General features: G+C 34.2%; 1 protein-coding gene across 4 annotated transcripts in view; it reads left to right on the forward strand.

Annotated features, from left to right (window-relative positions):
* Nucleotides 1–19,400, forward strand: part of CCDC171 (coiled-coil domain containing 171) — a 253,621-nt gene that overhangs the window by 161,683 nt on the left and 72,538 nt on the right. For all 4 annotated transcript variants that reach the window (XM_079790672.1, XM_079790674.1, XM_079790673.1 and 1 more), the window contains 2 exons: nucleotides 9,655–9,800; nucleotides 11,704–11,758. In XM_079790672.1, coding sequence (XP_079646798.1) covers nucleotides 9,655–9,800; nucleotides 11,704–11,758 — 201 coding nt within the window. The remainder of the gene's footprint in view (nucleotides 1–9,654; nucleotides 9,801–11,703; nucleotides 11,759–19,400) is intronic.

Raw genomic sequence — 19,400 nt, forward strand, 5'->3', positions numbered from 1 at the left:
GATAAATGTATTTTGAATGAACAAATACAGGAGAGTCACATCCTATGTTGACATTAAGTTTTATGATCAGTGCATAAGGCCAAAATCTTGTATAGTCAAAAGTATCTTTAGGAATCCCTTCAGAAATCTCACAGAGATAGTGGAACTCATTAGTAGAAAAATGATTAAGTCATTGCATTTTTTTTTTTTTTACCTCTTTCAGTCTACCCAGTTCAATAAACTGTTTATATTTGCATTTAGTCCTTTCAAAGGGCCTAGCCTGGGCTAAATGAGAGATGACATATTCTAAACAAATTCAAAACAGCCAGATTTTCTTCCATGTTGGAAGATATTGCCATTTCTTTGGTTGAGCACCAAGGAAGAGGTTGATTTCTTTCAGGGACCAATGAAAATACATTTTTATATGGAGATTACTCTCACTTTCACCTCCTTGTTAGAGTATTGGCAGTCAGTCTCAGAAAAATGTGGGAAGTGAGGGCAACCAGGTGAAACAGCTGGTTTTGTTGTTGGTGTTTGCTTTGTTTCTGTCACCTATACAGGCTTGCTGTAGATGTTTACAACTGGGAGTCACACCAGGGCTACTGTATTTGAATTGTTGATTTCTCTTTCAATTCCCTCCCTCTGATCTCTTCTTCCTTATCCTTTTCAGAATAAGTATAATGGGATTCTTTTAAGTCAAATACAACTCTACTTTCATACCTTTCATTAACAAATTTCAGTACTAATTACTGATTCTGGTACTATAACACTATAATATAGTCTGTATGGTGTCAATTCTTTAAGGGTGGCATATTTGGATTAAATTAGACACATCTATGGCTTTTTACATAGTAGCTAAGATTTTCTTAACAGAGGCATTTAGCTACAAGTGCTGATATTATAGAGCTTGATATACTGTTATGATAGTGTGGAAGTCTTCTAATAAATATTTAAAAAGTTGAGGTTATAAGAGGCAGCTGAAATTCAAGATCTGCAGGGAAAGTTCAATGCTATTGTTGCAAATGTATAAAGAAAAAAGACAAAGAGAACTCCATTGCTTTTTGAAAGGTTTAAAAAAAAGCATCAGCCCATATGGTCTTGAATTATATAAAATTCTATACTGCAATGGCTTGCTATAGAATTCAGTCTTATTTTGCAAATATTTATTTTTTATCTCATTAGTACATTTAATAAATGATGACAGTGATCCTATGTTCACACAGGGAATCTTGAATAGTGCATGCTTTGATTTTTGATGTGGAAATTCTCTTATTGTATTACACTAAAATCCTTATTGGAGTTTATTTCAATATAAATAGGTAGAAAGCACGAAATACCTTACTGATTTTACCAAGAACTTGATAAATAGATAAAATATTGTTTTCACATTTCAATGAGGATTCCCAGTTAGTGGATTTTATGGGGAATCTGGAGAGCTGGTTACTAATATTATTGTGGTGCAGGATAAAGAATAAGGGTTTAGATTTAGAAGACCTGGGCTCACATTTTGGGATAAATGCATTTAGTAGTTATATTACCTTGGGAACATTACTTCTATGACTTTTAGTTTCCCTACAGGTAAAATAGGGAGTGGGTCTAAGCTGGCAGTTGGATATCCCTCAAGGGGTCCCAGACTGCGAGAAGGCGCAGGCCGGGCTGAGGGGATCCCCGGCTCCCCCCAGTGCACAAATGTTGTGCACCGGGCCTCTAGTTATCTATATTTTTTCATATTCTTCTTAGACAGTTGTTTTAGGTAGTTCTCAAATGACTTTAAAACATTTCATTCTAAATCTATTTCTACAACCTAAATCATAGGTTGACTCATTTAAATTATTGCTAGGGAATTCAGAACTTTTTAGACCTCCACATAGCTAGGATGATTAACTATGAAGTTTTTGGGTAGCCCATAGCTGACGAATGTCCAACAGAAGAATCTGTATGTGTTCCATCCCCATTGTATTTCTTAGGCATTCACTGAGTGAACTTAGAGGTCAGGTGAGAGCTGATTTTATTACAGCAGCAGCATGATGCTTGTCACCTGCTGCTAGTTTCTGCCTCAGAAGGCCTGTAGGACAGTCAAATGCAGTTTGCTTTATACTCTGAGAAAACATTACTGCCGCATTACTGCTTACATGCCATGCGTCACAGAACATCTAGCTACCACCTGTCTTTCTGTACTTTTCTGGATATTTTCTAGTTGAGAAGGCTCTCATGACTCTCTTTATTATCCTCCTTTTTTTGTTATTTAGAATGTGTTTTAACTATTTCTCCCCATTTTACCTCATTATCATCTAACACTCTTAGCTTACCGGAGTTTTATAGCATATATGTGTGGTTTAGAAAAAAATAACATTCAATATATTTTGAGCACTTTTATTAGTTTCCTTTTTCTTTCCATTATATTTTACTACCGATCACTTTCACTTAGTTTACTGGGAGGAATATTGATGGAATATAGGAGAACATTTTTAAAGGAGTATGTGAGAATATGATACTAAGAATCATGAAGCATTATACGTCAAAATCTTACAGCATACTCTGAAATTTGAAAGGTGAATTTTCATTGCTCATCTGCTCCATTGTTTTTGATAATCACTTACATGCTTATAAAAGTAACTTACTTTATCTTTGTTTTTCTTAAATTCCTTTTATCTTTTTCAAGTGTGATAGAAAGTGATTTTTAAATAAAATTATATGTTTACATATGTATATTTATAAATGATGATGTAGAAATAATATGGAAACATAAGTGACCACATATAGGTGGGGATTTAATTATATGTAGTAAATTTATTTAGCCTCTTATAGTTTATAGGACACTTCCACACCTGTTGTCTTACCAGACATGTGAGTTCTAATTAGGGTTGTCACTCATTTATTCAACCCCCAAAGTGAGTAAAAATTATTTAAAGATCTTCAGCTTCATTTTATAATGTCACCTACCTTCTGTATAGAACTATTATTAGAAAACAATAAAATATAGTGTCCCTAAGGAAAATAACTTAAAATTTCAGAACTTTTAATTCAAGTTATACATATAAAATATAGACTACAAAGACTGAATATATATTCCTATATTAATTTTACCATCTGTTACTATTTTATATTTATTATAAATTTTCTAGTTGCTTATCTCCCAATTTTTTAAGCTTTGTTGTAAACCATGTTATTCTTTAGTTTTATCCCTAACTTGTGTACTCAATTATTATTTTAACTTTATACTTTCTGTAGCAACCTATATGGCTTGATCTACCCAGCAACTATTCAATTCTTGATTAATATAACTTCTAGTTGTCACATTATAATAGTAGGACTGAAGACAGTACTATTTCCTTTTCCAACATTAGTCTTACTGTCCTGAGATGTTTCACACACTTTATCACAATCTAGGAACATTAATTCAAAACTTATAGTCAGGTAACAGTAAAAACATATTATACCAGTAGTTGTTTCTTTCCCCCCTGACCTAGGAAATGTAGCTTAGTTCTTTATGACAGGTGTGTTGTCTTGCCTTTCATTTTGTATGACTAACTTTTATACCGAATTGAATAAGCCATTAGCTTTTAGTCTGTAGGAATGTGGATCCATAGATATTTCCCATTAGACAAAAGGAAATCTATACAAGCGATATCCCCTGGGGCACGGCCTTCCTACCTGGCCTAATGGTCTAACGCTCTGCTGTGCTGTACCCTTATGAGAAAGAACTATGTTGGATGATTCCCTTAACATCCAGAAATATTAATTGGAGAATTGTGCACAGTTTCCAGATAACTTTAACTTTTGTACTATACTACATGTATTAATCAAACATTCTGATTCAGGGAATTCATGTTACAAATTTTATAGTTTTGAAACTATTGCAAAACACAAATTATTAACTCTGTATATTTATAAATCTTGAGTAGTTTAAAATTAGAGTTTGCTGAAATGAGACATACTATATTTAGGTAGCCATGCTGTTTTCAGAAATTTTGCTTTATTCAAAAAAGATCTCCACTGATGATGGTTGCACAGCTCTATGAATATACTAAAACCCACTGAATTACACCATTAAAATGGGTGAGTTTTGTGGTATGTGAATTATATCTCAATAAAGCTGCTATTTAAAAAAATTCACTGAACAAATTGTTCTCATAGGTACAAACTAATAGAATTTCAAGTTGTACTTACAATTTATTTAAAACATTTTTAGTCTTAATAAACATTCAAAACTTTAGAAATATGTAATTATATGTGACTTAAAATAGTTTTGTGTTCTTGTTCAATAGTAATACATGTTATTATAGAAAGTTAAGAAACTATAGATAAGACAAAAAGATTTCAAAATGTCTGGGTCTTTTAAAAGATATTTTATTTATTGCTTTGAGAGAGAGGGAGAGAGAAGGATGGGGAGAGAGAGAAAAAGATCGATTTGTTGTTCCACAACAAATGGAGATGGAATCTGCAACCTTCGTGTGTCAGGACGACACTAACCAACTGAGCTACCCGGCCAGGGCAATGTGTGGATCTTTAGACTTTCACCTCTACTATGTATTCTGTCTCTGAGCTTTCCCTACACTTAACTACAGTCATGCGCCACGTAGACAACCTTTCAGTCAACCATGGACTGACTGCATGTGCAATGGTGGTCCCATAAGGTCATAATTGAGCCGAAAAATTTTTATCGCCTAGTGCAGTGGTCGGCAAACTCATTAGTCAACAGAGCCAAATATCAACAGTACAACGATTGAAATTTCTTTTGAGAGCCGAAAACCGATTTTTGCGCATGGGCCACGAAGTTTCAATCGCACTGTACGTGCGCGCCCGCACGTGGTATTTTGTGGAAGAGCCACACTCAAGGGGCCAAAGAGCCGCATGTGGCTCACGAGCCGCAGTTTGCCGACCACTGGCCTAGTGATGTGGTAGCCATCATGATGTTGTAGCGCAACACATTGCCCGCATGTCTGTGGTGATGCTGGTGTAATGAACCTGCACTGCCAGTCATATACAAGTATAGCAATACGATTATATATAGTGCACAATACTTGATAATGATTATAAATGACTGTTACTGGTTTATGTATTTACTGTACATACTATTTTATTGTTTTACTTTTTATTGTTTTAGAGTGTACGCTTTCTACTTATAAAAAAGTGTGCTGTTAAACAGTATGTTGTACAATCAATTGTGATAACTCACTACCTCCGGACCTCATGTATGGATAATAAAGAACATTATAAACTTGAACAAAAAGATAGAGACAGAGACAGTAAAGCATCAAACAGACTGTCAAATTACAGGGGGAAGGTTAGGGAGAGGTGGGGGAGATAAGAGATCAATCAAAGGACTTGTATGCATGCATATAAGCATAACCAATGGATGCAAAATTCTGGAGGGTGAGGGCATATATGGGAGTGGGGTGGGGGGGCAATGGTAAGATATGTACACATATAATACCTTAATAAAAAAAATTGAAAGAAAAACACACAAAAAAACCACAAAACAGTATGTTGTGTTACCCTGCCAGCAGCTACACATCATTTTCTCTTGTGCTTTATTTGACCTCATGTTGTTTGATAACTTTAGTGTAGGCTAAGTGGACAGTGTTTATAAGGTCTGCATTAGTGCACAGTAGTGTCCGAGGTCGTCACATTCCCTCCCCACTCACTCACTGACTCACCTAGAGCAACTTCCTGTCCTGCAAGTTCTATTCATGGTAAGTGCCCTGTACGGGTGTAGCATTTTTATACTTTTTATACCGTATTTTTACTGTACTTTTTCTGTGTTTAGATACACAAATACCACTGTGTTACAATTGTAGCGTAGTAACGTGCTATACAGGCTTGGAGCATAGGAGCAACAGGCTATATCATATTGCCTATGTGTGTAGCAGGCTGTACCACCGAGGTGTGTGTAACTGCACTCTCTGATGTTCACACGACAGCAAGATTACCTAACGACACATTTCTCAAAAGGTATCCCTGTCGTGAAGCAGTGCATGACTGTACTTCCTGGCCATCCATACTTTTCCTGCCAGCTTTCATTAGTAGTAAGTGGCTTTTCCTGGCCATCTCAGGAAAACAACCAGGTGTAAAAATACCTTTTTATAAGAAGAGTTTAGTGAGAGCTTTGGCTTTTTCTCCCTGGACCATGAGAGGTATACATGAAGGCGAGCAACAGCATCATTATCTAAAAAGAAATACAATAAATACCTTGCAGAATAGTTTTTGAAATGCAGTCAGTTTGGGATTTTGTTATAAAATTTTACTTTAAAACATTTTGGATTTAAAGTGAAAACTTGGAATCTTAAATAAATAAAATTGTGGCATTGGTATTTATATAGCTGGACTATTTCTTTGTCTTTTAAAAAAAACTCTTGTTATCCTATTTCACATTAACTTTCTAACAGCTAAAATTGTTCACAACACAGTTTAAAGATAAATGCAGTATCAGGCTTTGAATTCCTTTTTTTTTTTTGGTAAATATTAAGACCTGAGTACAAAATGAGGGCTGTATTGTGGATTAAGTGAAATATCTCAAGGCTGTGCTGTTCTGATAACTGAACCTGAAGTGACCTTTCTCAGACACAATTACAGAGCTGTATGTTTTTCCTTTAATTTCATCAGGGGTTTAATTAGTATACAAATAAAACTTCCCTTATCTTCCTTTCTACCTAATTGGCTTGTCTTCGCTTGTATATGAAGTATGTGAAAGTGGGCTGTAATTAGGGTGACCGTGTTAACCTTTTTTCCTCAAATGTACTGTTGCCTAAAGGCCTCAAGGCCTGAAAACAGCGCTTTGGATTATTGCTTTGCAATCACTATGGCTGTCCCACAGGTTTTCTCATGAGCAGAAGGGCTTTGGGTGCTGCAGGTTCCCACTGCTTAACAGGATCTTCATTCTTCTCCCCACTAAATGTTTATTGATTATCTCGCTGTTCCAGGCTCAGCCTCCAACAACTTAATATCAGGTGACAGTCAGGAGAGTTCTCCAAGTAATTAGAGTTGAGCATTGGGGGAACAATTAGGAGCAGAGTTATTAAACTTGATTTATCCTATTCTCTCCTGAACAGTTTCTTGGATATCAGAACATCACACTTTCACAATCTACCCTGGTTGAGAAATTAGTGGCTAACCTGCTGCTTATCATTGTTGCCTTGCTGCCTAGAGGCACACCCTCTTGGTTTCAGTCATTCAGTTGGAGATATTAGAGTCCATAAAGTTTATCATAGGTTTTAATTAGGTAAATCTGAACAGGAGAAAAGCTGAATTAAAAACTATATGTGTATAAAACAGGCATTATATACGATTCAGGTACATACACGTGTGATACATATATGCACACAAATGTAAATACATTTTTCTTTCTTGAATGCTCACTGTTAGGATTTTAAAAGAACTACTTTGTCATCAAAAACAAGAAAGGTGAGTATTAGAGAAAAGACATTATTGAATCTTTTTTTTTTTTTTTTGTCTTGGTGTTTTGCGTCTATCTCTATGGACCCATTGATGTGAATAGCTTCCATTGTGATGCCCCTCAACTCTTTAAAATGAGAATTCTGTGTGTATTTGATATAAAATATAATGATTAAAAACAACTTTTATCTCTTCATTTTCACACTAAGGAAGTATGGGCTCTGTTACTTTGTTTATACCACTCTCTGTTCATTTTCTGTAATTTCAGTCTTGGGATAGGCTCTTCAGCTATGCCTCTGAAAGTGAGCTTTAGAAGAGATTGGCACCTCCCTGCCATTGCCCCTAAAGAGGAAAATGAAAGGAGATTGAGACATGTACTAGAAATTTTAATTTTATGAGTTATATCTTCTTTGAAAGGGTATCCTGGGATTGTTGAAAAGTCAAGTGTGGTTTTATAACGACTCCAAAGTCATGGGTTCACTCAGATTGGACCAGCGAGCTTCTATTATGTACAAGGACAATATCCTGAATACCCCTCACAAATATACACCTCTAGTCATGAGTTACTGAGCAAAAGAATTTGAAAGGATTGGCACAAATCTGTTATTTCTGTGGGAAAAAGAATCCAAGCTTTATGTGTAACTGACTGGTGGTGGATCATTAGTTTTATCTTCATTCCTGAAAAATGCCATTTTTAAAATCTGAAATATGTCAGAAATACTGGCTTTAAAATGACTCAAATATGGGTTTTATTATTATTATTTTTAATGAAGAAATCGCATGATGCTTCAGTGCCTTTAAATATCTTAACTTTGGCACAAAATAAGTAGGTTTACTGTGGCTTTTAAAATTTGTTCCTTGTTATCTTTTTTAAGTTGGTTTGAATCTGACTATTTCTATAGTAGGATGGTGTTAAAGATCTGTTATACTAAAGATTTACAGTAAATTGTAATATTTAATAAGTAATCACAGTTTACTTATTTTTAATTTTTTGACATATTTGTCTGGATAGCAACTTGACTATTTGAAATGTGAAACACTAAATTTAAAAATTCAACATTTGAAAATACCTGATTTGATGGATGATTGCTTTCATTCACTAATATTTAGAGTAAATTCATTGTGTGAGCTCCAGCTTGAGTTTTTTATACTATCTACTGTGAATGCACTAAAAGAATATTATTAGGAGAGTTTCAAATATGAAATTATTGCATTTTGGTTATTCTTTACTGGATATTTGAAGCATAGTTGTGACTGAGCAAGAAGAAAAAAATTATGTGTATGCAGTCAATCATTCAGCTCATTGTCCAACAAATTTAAATGAAAAACTGTTTGATAAGTTTATATTTTTGAAATTTCATAGGCAAAGGAGTGAGCAGATTTTTAGTGCTAAGAGATACTCTGATACCTATACTATTCTACATTCTAGAATTTAAATGAGCTCTAGAAAGTGCTCCTTTAAATTGTGAGTTTCTCATTCTAAAACTTCTAGCTCTAAAGTCAAGATAAAGTTGTATTCTTGCATCTTGAAATTTTTATGCTAAGAGAATATTTAAGATTAAAGCAAATAGCAAATAGCAATGAACAGATTTTATACTTCTGCGACTAGTACAATATTTATGGAATATAAATAATTCCATCTGCAAGTATTATTTATACCTTTCTCTGTTGAAACATGTTGATCACATTGTATTGCTATCCTGAACATGAGAGCTATTTATAGGAAGTAAGCGAATTGTATTTTGGAGTTCAGTTTGTCCACTGACATGTCTATAGCAACTGTTGTAGATAGATTTGGAAAGACAGTAGTGGTATTTTTAAATACTGGGTTCCCTTTTCTCTTCTAGGTATCATAATCCCCCTTCCTCTCCATCATATGCATGCTTTGGGCATATGATAGTTCTGGTTTTAAATAGACTCTAAATTTCATGTGCTTCCTCCCTCTCTTTATTTTTCATCATTAAAAGAAAATGCAACTGGAGATTTTTATAAGCAGATCTTTTTTTTTAGTAAGAATAAAATGTGTTTGCTTTGCAGTATTTTAAAAAATAAAATAGTGTTGTGTTTTGTAGCTGAACATTTTTCAAAATCTTATTGGTTCTATCATTTCTAATTAGTAAGTATGTAAAATTTTTGCAGAAAATTTGTTAAGCCTTGATGTGTAATGACCCAAGTCTACTTCTCAGTCAGTCTGTATTCTTCTTTGTTTAATAGCCTATGGCATAAATTGAAGTTAATTATCAGGGCTGACAAGTAACTCTGTTTTCTGTCTGCTTGCAGAGTCTCTCCGAGGCAAAGATGGAGCTGAGAAGAAAAGATCAATCTCTGCGTCAGCTCAATAGACATCTTACCCAGCTGGAGCAGGACAAGCGTCGACTGGAGGAGAACATCCACGATGCCGAGAGTGCCCTCCGCATGGCAGCCAAGTGAGCATTTGGACCTTGGGGAGATCACTTAAAACAGACAAAAGATCAATTCTTACTTTCATGCTCCGGGTTTTAGCCCTGGATAATACAGTGTAAGAAAACAAAAGTACAGCTGTCTCTCTTTGAAATTCTCTGATATATCCCCAGAAAAGAAAACTCTTCACTCAACATTCTAAATGTATACTTTACTGAGAAACTTCAGAAAAGTATAAGTGTCTATATAACATCTAATGAGGTGAATTTGGGGCTCCGTTGTAAGTGTTACATGTTTGAAACCATGCTTTTATTAATATGAAATGTAAGTCTCTTTATTTAAAAGTTTTGCATAGTTTCTTCTATGACATATCCCTAACCCCTTCTGCCCCACTTATTTCCAAATTTTGCTCTGCATATATTATAATATACTAATATTGCAAGTAGTATTTCCATAAGAATGTTAGTATACAATCAACATGTATATCATAGCATCTTTCTAAGTGCACTAAAACATATTGATCATTGAAAAGTCATTTAATTTTATAGCTGTCTATTCTGATATGTTAAATAGAAAAAAATATACAGTTTTCAGAGAGAGCAACTATGTAAATGTGATGGGAGTGTTTTTCTTTTACCAGGTAATCAAGTTGACATACACCATGAAGTTCAAATTGAACAGTTCTCTTGGGCATTTTTATTTGTTCCCCACATTAAATTACATGGAGTACTTTAAGACAGTCCTTTGTACAACAGCATGGCTTAAAGAAAATCTATTTATGGATTAAAGAAACATCTAATTTTAATAAAATAAGTGTTTTCTAAATTTGGAATTCTGGATTCCTATACTTACAAAAATGTACATATTAATACTTGTTAAATGCTTATCATGAAATGTGAATATAGTCTGTAGACTAAATCATAGGATGGAAAATCTGCAATCTTAGGATATCCACAGCCTTGCCAGTGAACTTGGGAAATTGCTCATACATAATGAAAAAATCAGTTTTCCAAGGCCAAAATGTGGCATGTGTGAAAAATATAAAGCTGTATAACATTGCATCACTGTATTAGGTGTATACAATTGTCATTAAAAAAATGTAAATTTGACTATATCAGGTTTTTGTTTTCATTGTTCAGTCTTAAGTTTCCTCAGGCCAAATGAGAAGGTGATTTCTAGTGTGCCTTATAGTTCTGAAAATTCTGAGATTAAGGAAAACAAGGTTATAAAACCTTCAGATTCATATTATATCAAAACATTGCTGCTAATTCAAGAATTTGGCTTGTCTGTGAAATTTGAAGAGCTAATACATTGATTGCTTCTGGTTTTCAGTCTATAATTTAACATTACATTTATGTCTTCAGCATTTTCACCCAAACTTCTTATTTAATTATTAAGGCCAAATTCAATATGCAAAGCCAGTAGAAGAAATTAGTAACTTTGCCTAGTTCTAGTCAAGGTCATAGGCAGTTTTTGTGCATTTATTATAGCACAGAATGACTACAGAAGGAAAACATTATTTTGCATAGTATGGCCATTTATAATATATCCCTACCACTAATATTTAAAAATTTTTATTAAAAATAAAAAGAGTAAAAGTTTAGCCTATTCAGTATATTTTAATTCATTAAATAACCATGATTTTATTTTTCTTTCTTTTTCACTTCTTTAACTTTGAAGATGCCCTTAAGAATTTTTCCCTCCTCTAATCTATGACAGGCAATATGATTGAAGATAAGAGTTAAATATGGGGAAAAAAAGATTTAACTGTGGAGCTATACCAGTGAATATAGTTAGGTTTTATGCTTTTAGAAGGAGTGCAATGATAACTAACCATTATTTTTCAACTGTAGCAACTTATATTAAAAATGTGTAACATTTGTAGTAAGGTTTGGGGTTTAATAACACCTAATCTTTGTTTCTTTCTAGAGACAAAGATTGTGTTGCCAATCATATGAGAACAGTAGAAAATATGCTTCATAAGGTACTGTAATTTTTCTTAAATATTGTTCAACTTGTATTATGACACAGTTCTCCTAGTCATTATTTTTATTAAGCACGGACCACTTTAATTCATTTTGTACTTTCTTTAAAAATAAGTGAGCAAAAGGTCATTTCAAACGACTGAAAATTTGTATTATACAGTGCTACATTGCATAACTTTTTCAGAATTTACTTCGTATACATGATAAAACTATGAAAATAGTGGTTTCCCCAAACTGATATAATTGCACTTGAATTATTTGTGGTCTTTGCTGAATGAACCAGAGGTCATTAAGATTCTTACATGTCTCATAATCATAAAATGTTTGACCACACTGTCTAACCTCTCACCACTCTTAAACCTACTATCCTATATATGTATATATAGACAGAGACATAATGTATTGTATTTGGCAATACTCATATATCTTAGCTAGGCAGTAATGTTTTCCAAGTTGTAATTTATGTTCTTACAGGAATGTTTTTTAAAGTAGAAATTTAATATATTTAATAATGTTATATTCTTAAATTTGATTACTTCTGTATGGTAAATTGACTTTTCATTTGCAACGATGAGCAGCATTATAAAGATACTATGTTATTACTAATAACTTAATATATTTACTGGCTTTGTATTTTATTAGCACTTCAAATTCAAAGATGATGTATTCACTATTTCACTATTTTAAAAATAGAGGAATGTTATGTATGTGTTTCTGTTATTGTCTAATTGACAATTTGTTGAAAACATAAATACCTAGTACTTTTAAGATATATGGAATTTATGAATGAATCATATTTAGAATAATTTTGTCAAATATATTATATAGTATAATTTAAGGAAATATTTAATAGATAGTAGCAAACTAATATTTAATACATTTTAACATTTTGGAAACATTAGGCCTCCATATTCTTTTATATTTTGATAATGACTAGCATTATTTTATATCACTAAAGCATTTGGAAAAAACATCTAATATTCTGAAAGCTATTTTTTAAAATAATAGTTGTTTGAAATTATAATTTCTCCCCCTCTCACCTCTCATTTTAAAAAGTTTACACAGTCAGTATAGTTTAAATATAGTCAAAGCAAACTCATGTGCTGGAAATCTGAAATTTAGATTTGTAGGAAAAGAGACATTTTTGGTTAGATATTTTTTGTACCGTGGGTAGGAAAAATCAATTATGTCATGTATATATGGCATACCTTTTTATACAGTTAATGTTACTTTTGACATCAAATTGCTTGTTCTTCTTCCCAGCTAGAAGAAAAATGTGTTGAATAGCAGCTATCTTAGGCAATGAATATTAACAGCAGAGAAAAACTATCTTCAATATAAAATACATATCCTTTCCTTATGAGGATGGAAAATATATTTCAAATATAATAAGGACTGATTGCAATAGGACAATTGTAATCATTCAGTTCTCTCATCTTTTGTGTGTTTTTTTGTATCATATGGAAAGAAAGAAAGATGTCTGCAGCTTTGGACTATAGCCACTGTAGATTTACTTTTGCTCTATGGCTTTTCCCTTAAAATTTAATAATTATTTTGATTTATGTCTTTGGAATTTTCTATTTATATAGTGGTTTTTAAATTATCAATTACTTTTAAAGCTTGAAGTATAAAATTTAGGAAAGTTTAATTGATTACTGGGCTAATTCTCTTTTATACAAAGTTTGGGTGAGAATGAATGGATCACAAGGAAGTGGCCCAGAGGGTTTCTCTGAAGGTCTCAGGTTGGTGCAGAATGTTGCTATGTAGACATGCCAAAGTTCACAGTTTATTTTTCTGGCCATTTTGGACTGTCTAGTAGTAGCATTTTGGTGTCTTGGAGAAACTAAGAGTAGTATAGAAGGAGGAGTGTCCAGGCTCTTTTAAGGGACAGTGAAAATGGTTGTGTTTACTTCCAAACTCTTTAGCACAGTTTACCTATTTAAATTTTCTGTTTCTTTTTTGAGTCAGTTTTGGTAGCTTGCATTTTTTCCAGGAATTTGTCTATTTCATCTAGCTTATCTAGATGAAATAGACAAATTTCATCTGGAAAGTGAACATGCAATTGTTCACTTTCTTAGAATTGTTTTTATTTCTATAAGATCAGTTGTATGTCACCATTTTTAGTCCTGATTTTAGTAACTTATTAATATTTTTTTCTTGGTAAATCTAGTTGAGGTTTGTCAATTTTGTTGATCTTTCAAAGGAAACACATTTAGTTTTCTTGATTTGCTCTATTGGTTTTCTCTTCTCTATTTCTTTTGTCTCTGCTCCAATAATTTATGTCCTTTTTTGTTTGCTTTGGGTTTACTAGTAGTTTACTTTTCTTTTTTTAATTTTCTAAGATGGACCCTTAGGTTATTGGTTTGAGAACCTCCCCTCCCCTCCCCTCCCCTCCCCTACCCTACCCTCCCCGCCCCTCCCCTCCCCTCCCCTCCCCTTATATTTAGCCAGCTAGACGCAGTTTAGATGATCCCAATTTTGTTAGAAATATCCAAAGAATCACATTCCTTCTTGGCTTCATCAGTGTTACAGAGCTTCTTCACAGTCTGTTTTATTTGATTCTTGTTGGCCTTGACATCCACAGTGAACATAAGTATATTGTTGTTTTCACAAGTATATTGTTGTTTTCTATCTTCTTCATGGTTGATTCGGTAGTCAAGGGGAACTTGATGATGGCATGGTGGTCAAACTCATGTATTTTGGGGTGGTCTTCCAAGGATATTTGGGCTGCCTTTGGAGCTGCATTGTCGTGGTCCATTAAAGGTGGGTGACATGGGGATCTTCTCTTTTTGTGTGTGTGGCTGTGGACTCGTATCAGCATTGCTTTCTTTGCCTTTAAAGCCTTTGCGTTGGCTTTGGTTTTGGGAGGGGCAGGGGCTTCCTTCTTTGCTTTCAGCACAATTTTCATGAAAAGCTTTTCTTTTTTTTTTTTAATATAGTCATTTACGGCTATAAATTTCCACATGAGCACTATTTTCATTGCATCTATAAGTTTTGCTATGTTGTTTTTCTCTATCTTAAAGTATTTTCTAATTTCCCTGTGATTTCTTCTTTGATCTACTCATTGTTTTAATTTCCAAAATATTTGGGCATTTTTTACATGTCTTTTTACTATTGAGTTCTTATGTAATTCTGTATGGTTTGAATAGATACTTTGATTTAAATTTTTTTAAATTATTAAAGTTTGTTATGTGGTCCAGAATATGGTCTGTCTTGGTAAATGTTACAGAGCATTTAAAATGAGAATGTGTATTCTGCTGTTGTTGGGTAGAATATGCTCAATATATCTGTTATGTCTGGTTAACTTACAGTATTGTTCAAGTCTTCAAGTTCCTTGGATATCTTTTGTGTAGTTGTTTAATCTGTTAATGAAGTGAGATTTTGAAGTCTGACTATTATTGTTCAACTCTTTCTCCCTTCAATTTTGTCAGTTTTTGCTTTATGTATTTTGTGATTCTGTGGTTAAATGCATGTATATATAGAAATTGTTATATCTTCTTGGTGGATTGACCCTTTTATAATTTTATATCTTTCTTTGTCTTTTGTAAACCTTTTGTCTTAAAGTCTATTTTGTATGATACTGCTATAGCCACTGCATCTCTCTTTTGGTTATTATTTGCATGGAATATTTTTTCTATCCCTTTATTTTCAACCTATCTGTGTCTAAGTAAGTCTCTTGTAGAGAGCATGCAGTTGAATCATGTTTTTAAATCCATTCTACCAATCTCCAACTTTTAATTGGAGAGTTTAAGTGGTAACGAAGGACTTTTACCCTTTCTTATATATGTACTAGTGACCCAGCACACAAATTGTGTGAGACCCAGACCCGCGGGAAATTGTGCGAGACTCAGGACCCCAGACCCTGCTGCGCCACGGGACTCCCCCAAGTCCTGCTGGCACCGTGGGACTCCCCTGAGTCCCGCAGTGCCGTGAGACCCAGAGTCAAGTCCCTGCTCATCCACGCACGCCTCGCTGTGCACGCAGCCCTGCCCACCTGCATGTGCCTCGCCGTGCACGCAGCCTCCTGGTGACCGGTCTTTGGTCATTATGGCGTTAGGACCACTGGGTTTTAATAATATAGACTAGAGGCCCGGTGCACAAATTCGTGTACCAGTGGGGTCCCTCGGCCTGGCCTGCGGGATCAGGCCAAAGCCGGCTATCTGACATCCCCCGAGGGGCTCCTGGATTGCAAGAGGAGCCCCTCGGGGGATGGGTGCAGGCTAGGCCGAGGGACCCCAGCTGTGCACTATTGGGGCTGGGGAAGAGACAATGGGAGATTGGCAGGCCAGGGAGGGACAGAGGAAGGGATCCAGGGTGTGTCCGGCCCATCTCGCTCAGTCCCAATCAGCAGGACCCCAGCAGTAAGCTAACCTACCAGTCAGAGCATCTGCTCCCTGGTGGTCAGTGCACGCCATAGTGAGCAGTTGCGCACCCTTAGCATATCATTAGCATATTACGCTTTGATTGGTTGAACGGCCAACCGGTCGACCAGACACTTAGCATATTAGGCTTTTATTATATAGGATTGTATCTGTGTTGTTTCATAGTTTCTGCATTAGTCTCCTCCTTTTTTGTGTGTGTTAGATAGTACTTTTCTAGTATAATATTTGATGTCCTTGTCGTTTGTTTTACTATATATTTTTAGTTATTTTATTAGTGGTTGCCTTGGGGAATGCAATTAACATCTTAATTCACAACATTCTAGTTTGAATTAATACCAACTTAGTTTCAACCATATGTAAAACCTTTGCTCCTATAGTTCTATCCCCCATTAATGTTATTATCATAAATTATACATTTATACATTGAGTGCCCATCAACATATTTTATAATTAATGTTTTATGTAATTTTCTTTTAAATTATATAGGGTAAAAGAGGAGTTACACAACAAAAATACATTAATGCTGACTTTTATATTTACTTTTATTTCTTTACTTTAGTGATCTTTGTTTCCTCATGTAGGTTTGAGTTACTGTCTAGTGTCCTTAATTTCAGGGTAAAGGATTTCCTTCAGTATTTCTTCTAAGGAAGGTCTGCTAGTAATGGGCACCCTTAGCTATTGTTTATCTTGGAGTGGCTTAATTTCTCCTTCATTTTTGAAGCATATTTTTGTTGGATATAGAATTCTTGGTTGACAGTTTTGTTTTTCTTTTCAGCAATTGAATGTATTAACTCCAAAATTTCTATTTGTTTCCTTTCTATACTTTATATCTCTTTACTTATATTTTCTTTTTTTGGAAAACATCATTCTTATGGTTTCCTTTGTTTTTTTGTTCTTGGTTTTCTTTAACTTTTTCAGAATACTTAAAATAAAATAATTGATTTAAAGTCTTTCTGTGGTAAATCTCATGTCTAAGCTTCCTCAGGGAAAGTTGTTATTAATTTCCACTTTTCTTGTGTGTGGGCCATACTTTATTTCTTTGCATACTTCATAATTTTTGGTTGAGAAATGATTTTTTTTGAGTATTACAATGTGGTGACTCTGGAAATCAGATTTTTCACCATCTCTAGTGTTTGTTGTTGCTGCATACTCTAGTAGTAGTTGTTTGTTTAGTGAATTATCTGAAGTAATTTTCTAAAGTCTGTATTCTTTGTCATGTGTGGTTATTGAAATCTCTGTTTTGTTAACTTATTTAGTGATCAGGTAGTGTGTTTTTAAAAAATATTTTTATTGACTTCTAGAAAGAGAGGAAGGGAGAGGAAGAGAGAGAGAAAAACATCGATGCCAGAGCAAAACATTGATTGGCTACCTCCTGCATGCCCCTATTGGGGATTGAGCCCCAAACCCAAGAAAGTGCCCTAACTGGGAATTGAACTGGCAATGCATGGGATGACACTCCATCAACTAAGTCACACCCACCAGGGCAGGCCAGGTAGTGGAGATTTCCTTAAATACTAAGATTTAGATTTTTAAAAATTTACCTTTATTGTTGAAAGTATTACCCCCATTTTTCTCCCCTTGACCCCTTCACCCCATTCCTGCCCCCTCCCTAAGCCTTCACCTCACTATTGTCTGTCCATTGGTTATGCATATATGCATATAAATTCTTTGGTTAATCTCTTCCCATCCCCTTCCCTATCTCTTCCCTCTGAAATGTGTCAGTCTGTTGCATGCTTCAGTGTCTCTGGATCTATTTTGTTTGTCAATTTATTTTGTTCATTTAATTCCACATGTAAGTGAGATCATGTGGATTAAGTTTTGGCTTAAAGTGTTAGTTTCTAGAGTTCTGAAAAAGTTGATTCTAACAAAATTTGCCAGTTTATTTGCTGCTTTTGGAGTACTTTACTTCACATTTTTGTTAGCATCACTCACTACTATTACATTCTTTTATGTTCCTAATAACTTTACCAGTAGGCTTCTGATAATATAGAATTCTTAGGAATTGAAATTTTTAAAAATTTAAGAGACTCTTCAAACATGCTTAAGTATTTTTATTGTATGGAAAAAGTAAAAGTATAATCATTATATTGAAATAATTTTCAGGATAGGTTAGATGGACAGGTTAATGTCTGGATTACTTAGGGTTAGGTATGAGAAAATCATGTTAAGCATTTATTGGGTACTAATCAAGTTCTTAGCAGAGAGATGTCTTTGTTTACTGTGTAGCTGGGGTGAAAGTAAGATTTGGGTAAAATTTGAATGTAGAGAAGAAGCGGAACATTTTTGGTTGTAATTTTTTTTGTTATTGTTGAATTAGCAGAATGGCTGGATTCTTGAGGGTTTTAGAGATTACTTGTCCTACGAGTAGGGAAGAATTAACCAAAGTGTTTTCTATGTATGATCATAATTTACTATGTTACCACTGAACTTTTACGGAGAGGCATTAAATACCTTTTCAGTCAAGTATTTAAAGGGTAAGACAGGAAATCACAATTCAGAAAGACCATCTAGAAGACCTAAGTTTATCAGGCTGAAATGATACTGGAACAATAACAAGGGAGTCACGGGAGTTTTTGCTGAAGCTGTTTTGGATTTGCTTCAACAGTGAAGTTACTTAAAACTTCTACTTTATAATTAAATACAATATTTACTATAAGTAATTGAGCACTACAGATACCTTGGAATGTACATTATGTGTCAGGAACTGTGCCCTTCTCTGGGAAAAGATATATCTCTATATCTCTGTATTTCTATTTCTCTGTATCTATATCTGTATCTATTTCTATATCTATATCTCCATCTATATATCTATATCTCCATCTATATCTGTATTTATATCTATATCTCCATCTATATTGTCATCTCTAATATTTATACTTATATGTTACACACATGTAACATATAAGTCTATGTAACATACATGTAACATATAAGTATAAATTTTAGAGAGAGAGAGATAGAGAGATGTCTCCTACTCCCTTCCCTCAAAATGGAGACAAAGATATTTCCAGTATATCATGGTAAACATGCACCCATAAGATGCAGCTCTGTATCTATTTAGATAGAGTTATTCATCTATGAGGCATACTTAGAAAACCCAAGGGAAAGGCTGTGGAAGTTTCTTAGGAGAAAATTAATGCCTGGATGGGGCTTTGAAGTGCGAGGAAAGATGGGAAAGGCTATCTAGAGAGAGAGTTGCATGTGCAAGTGCATGGAAGCATGAATACCCAGATAGCCTCAACTCAGCATTAAATGCAAG

This window comes from Cnephaeus nilssonii, assembly GCF_951640355.1.
Source record: "Cnephaeus nilssonii genome assembly, chromosome: 14".
Taxonomy (NCBI): Eukaryota; Metazoa; Chordata; class Mammalia; order Chiroptera; family Vespertilionidae; genus Cnephaeus; species Cnephaeus nilssonii.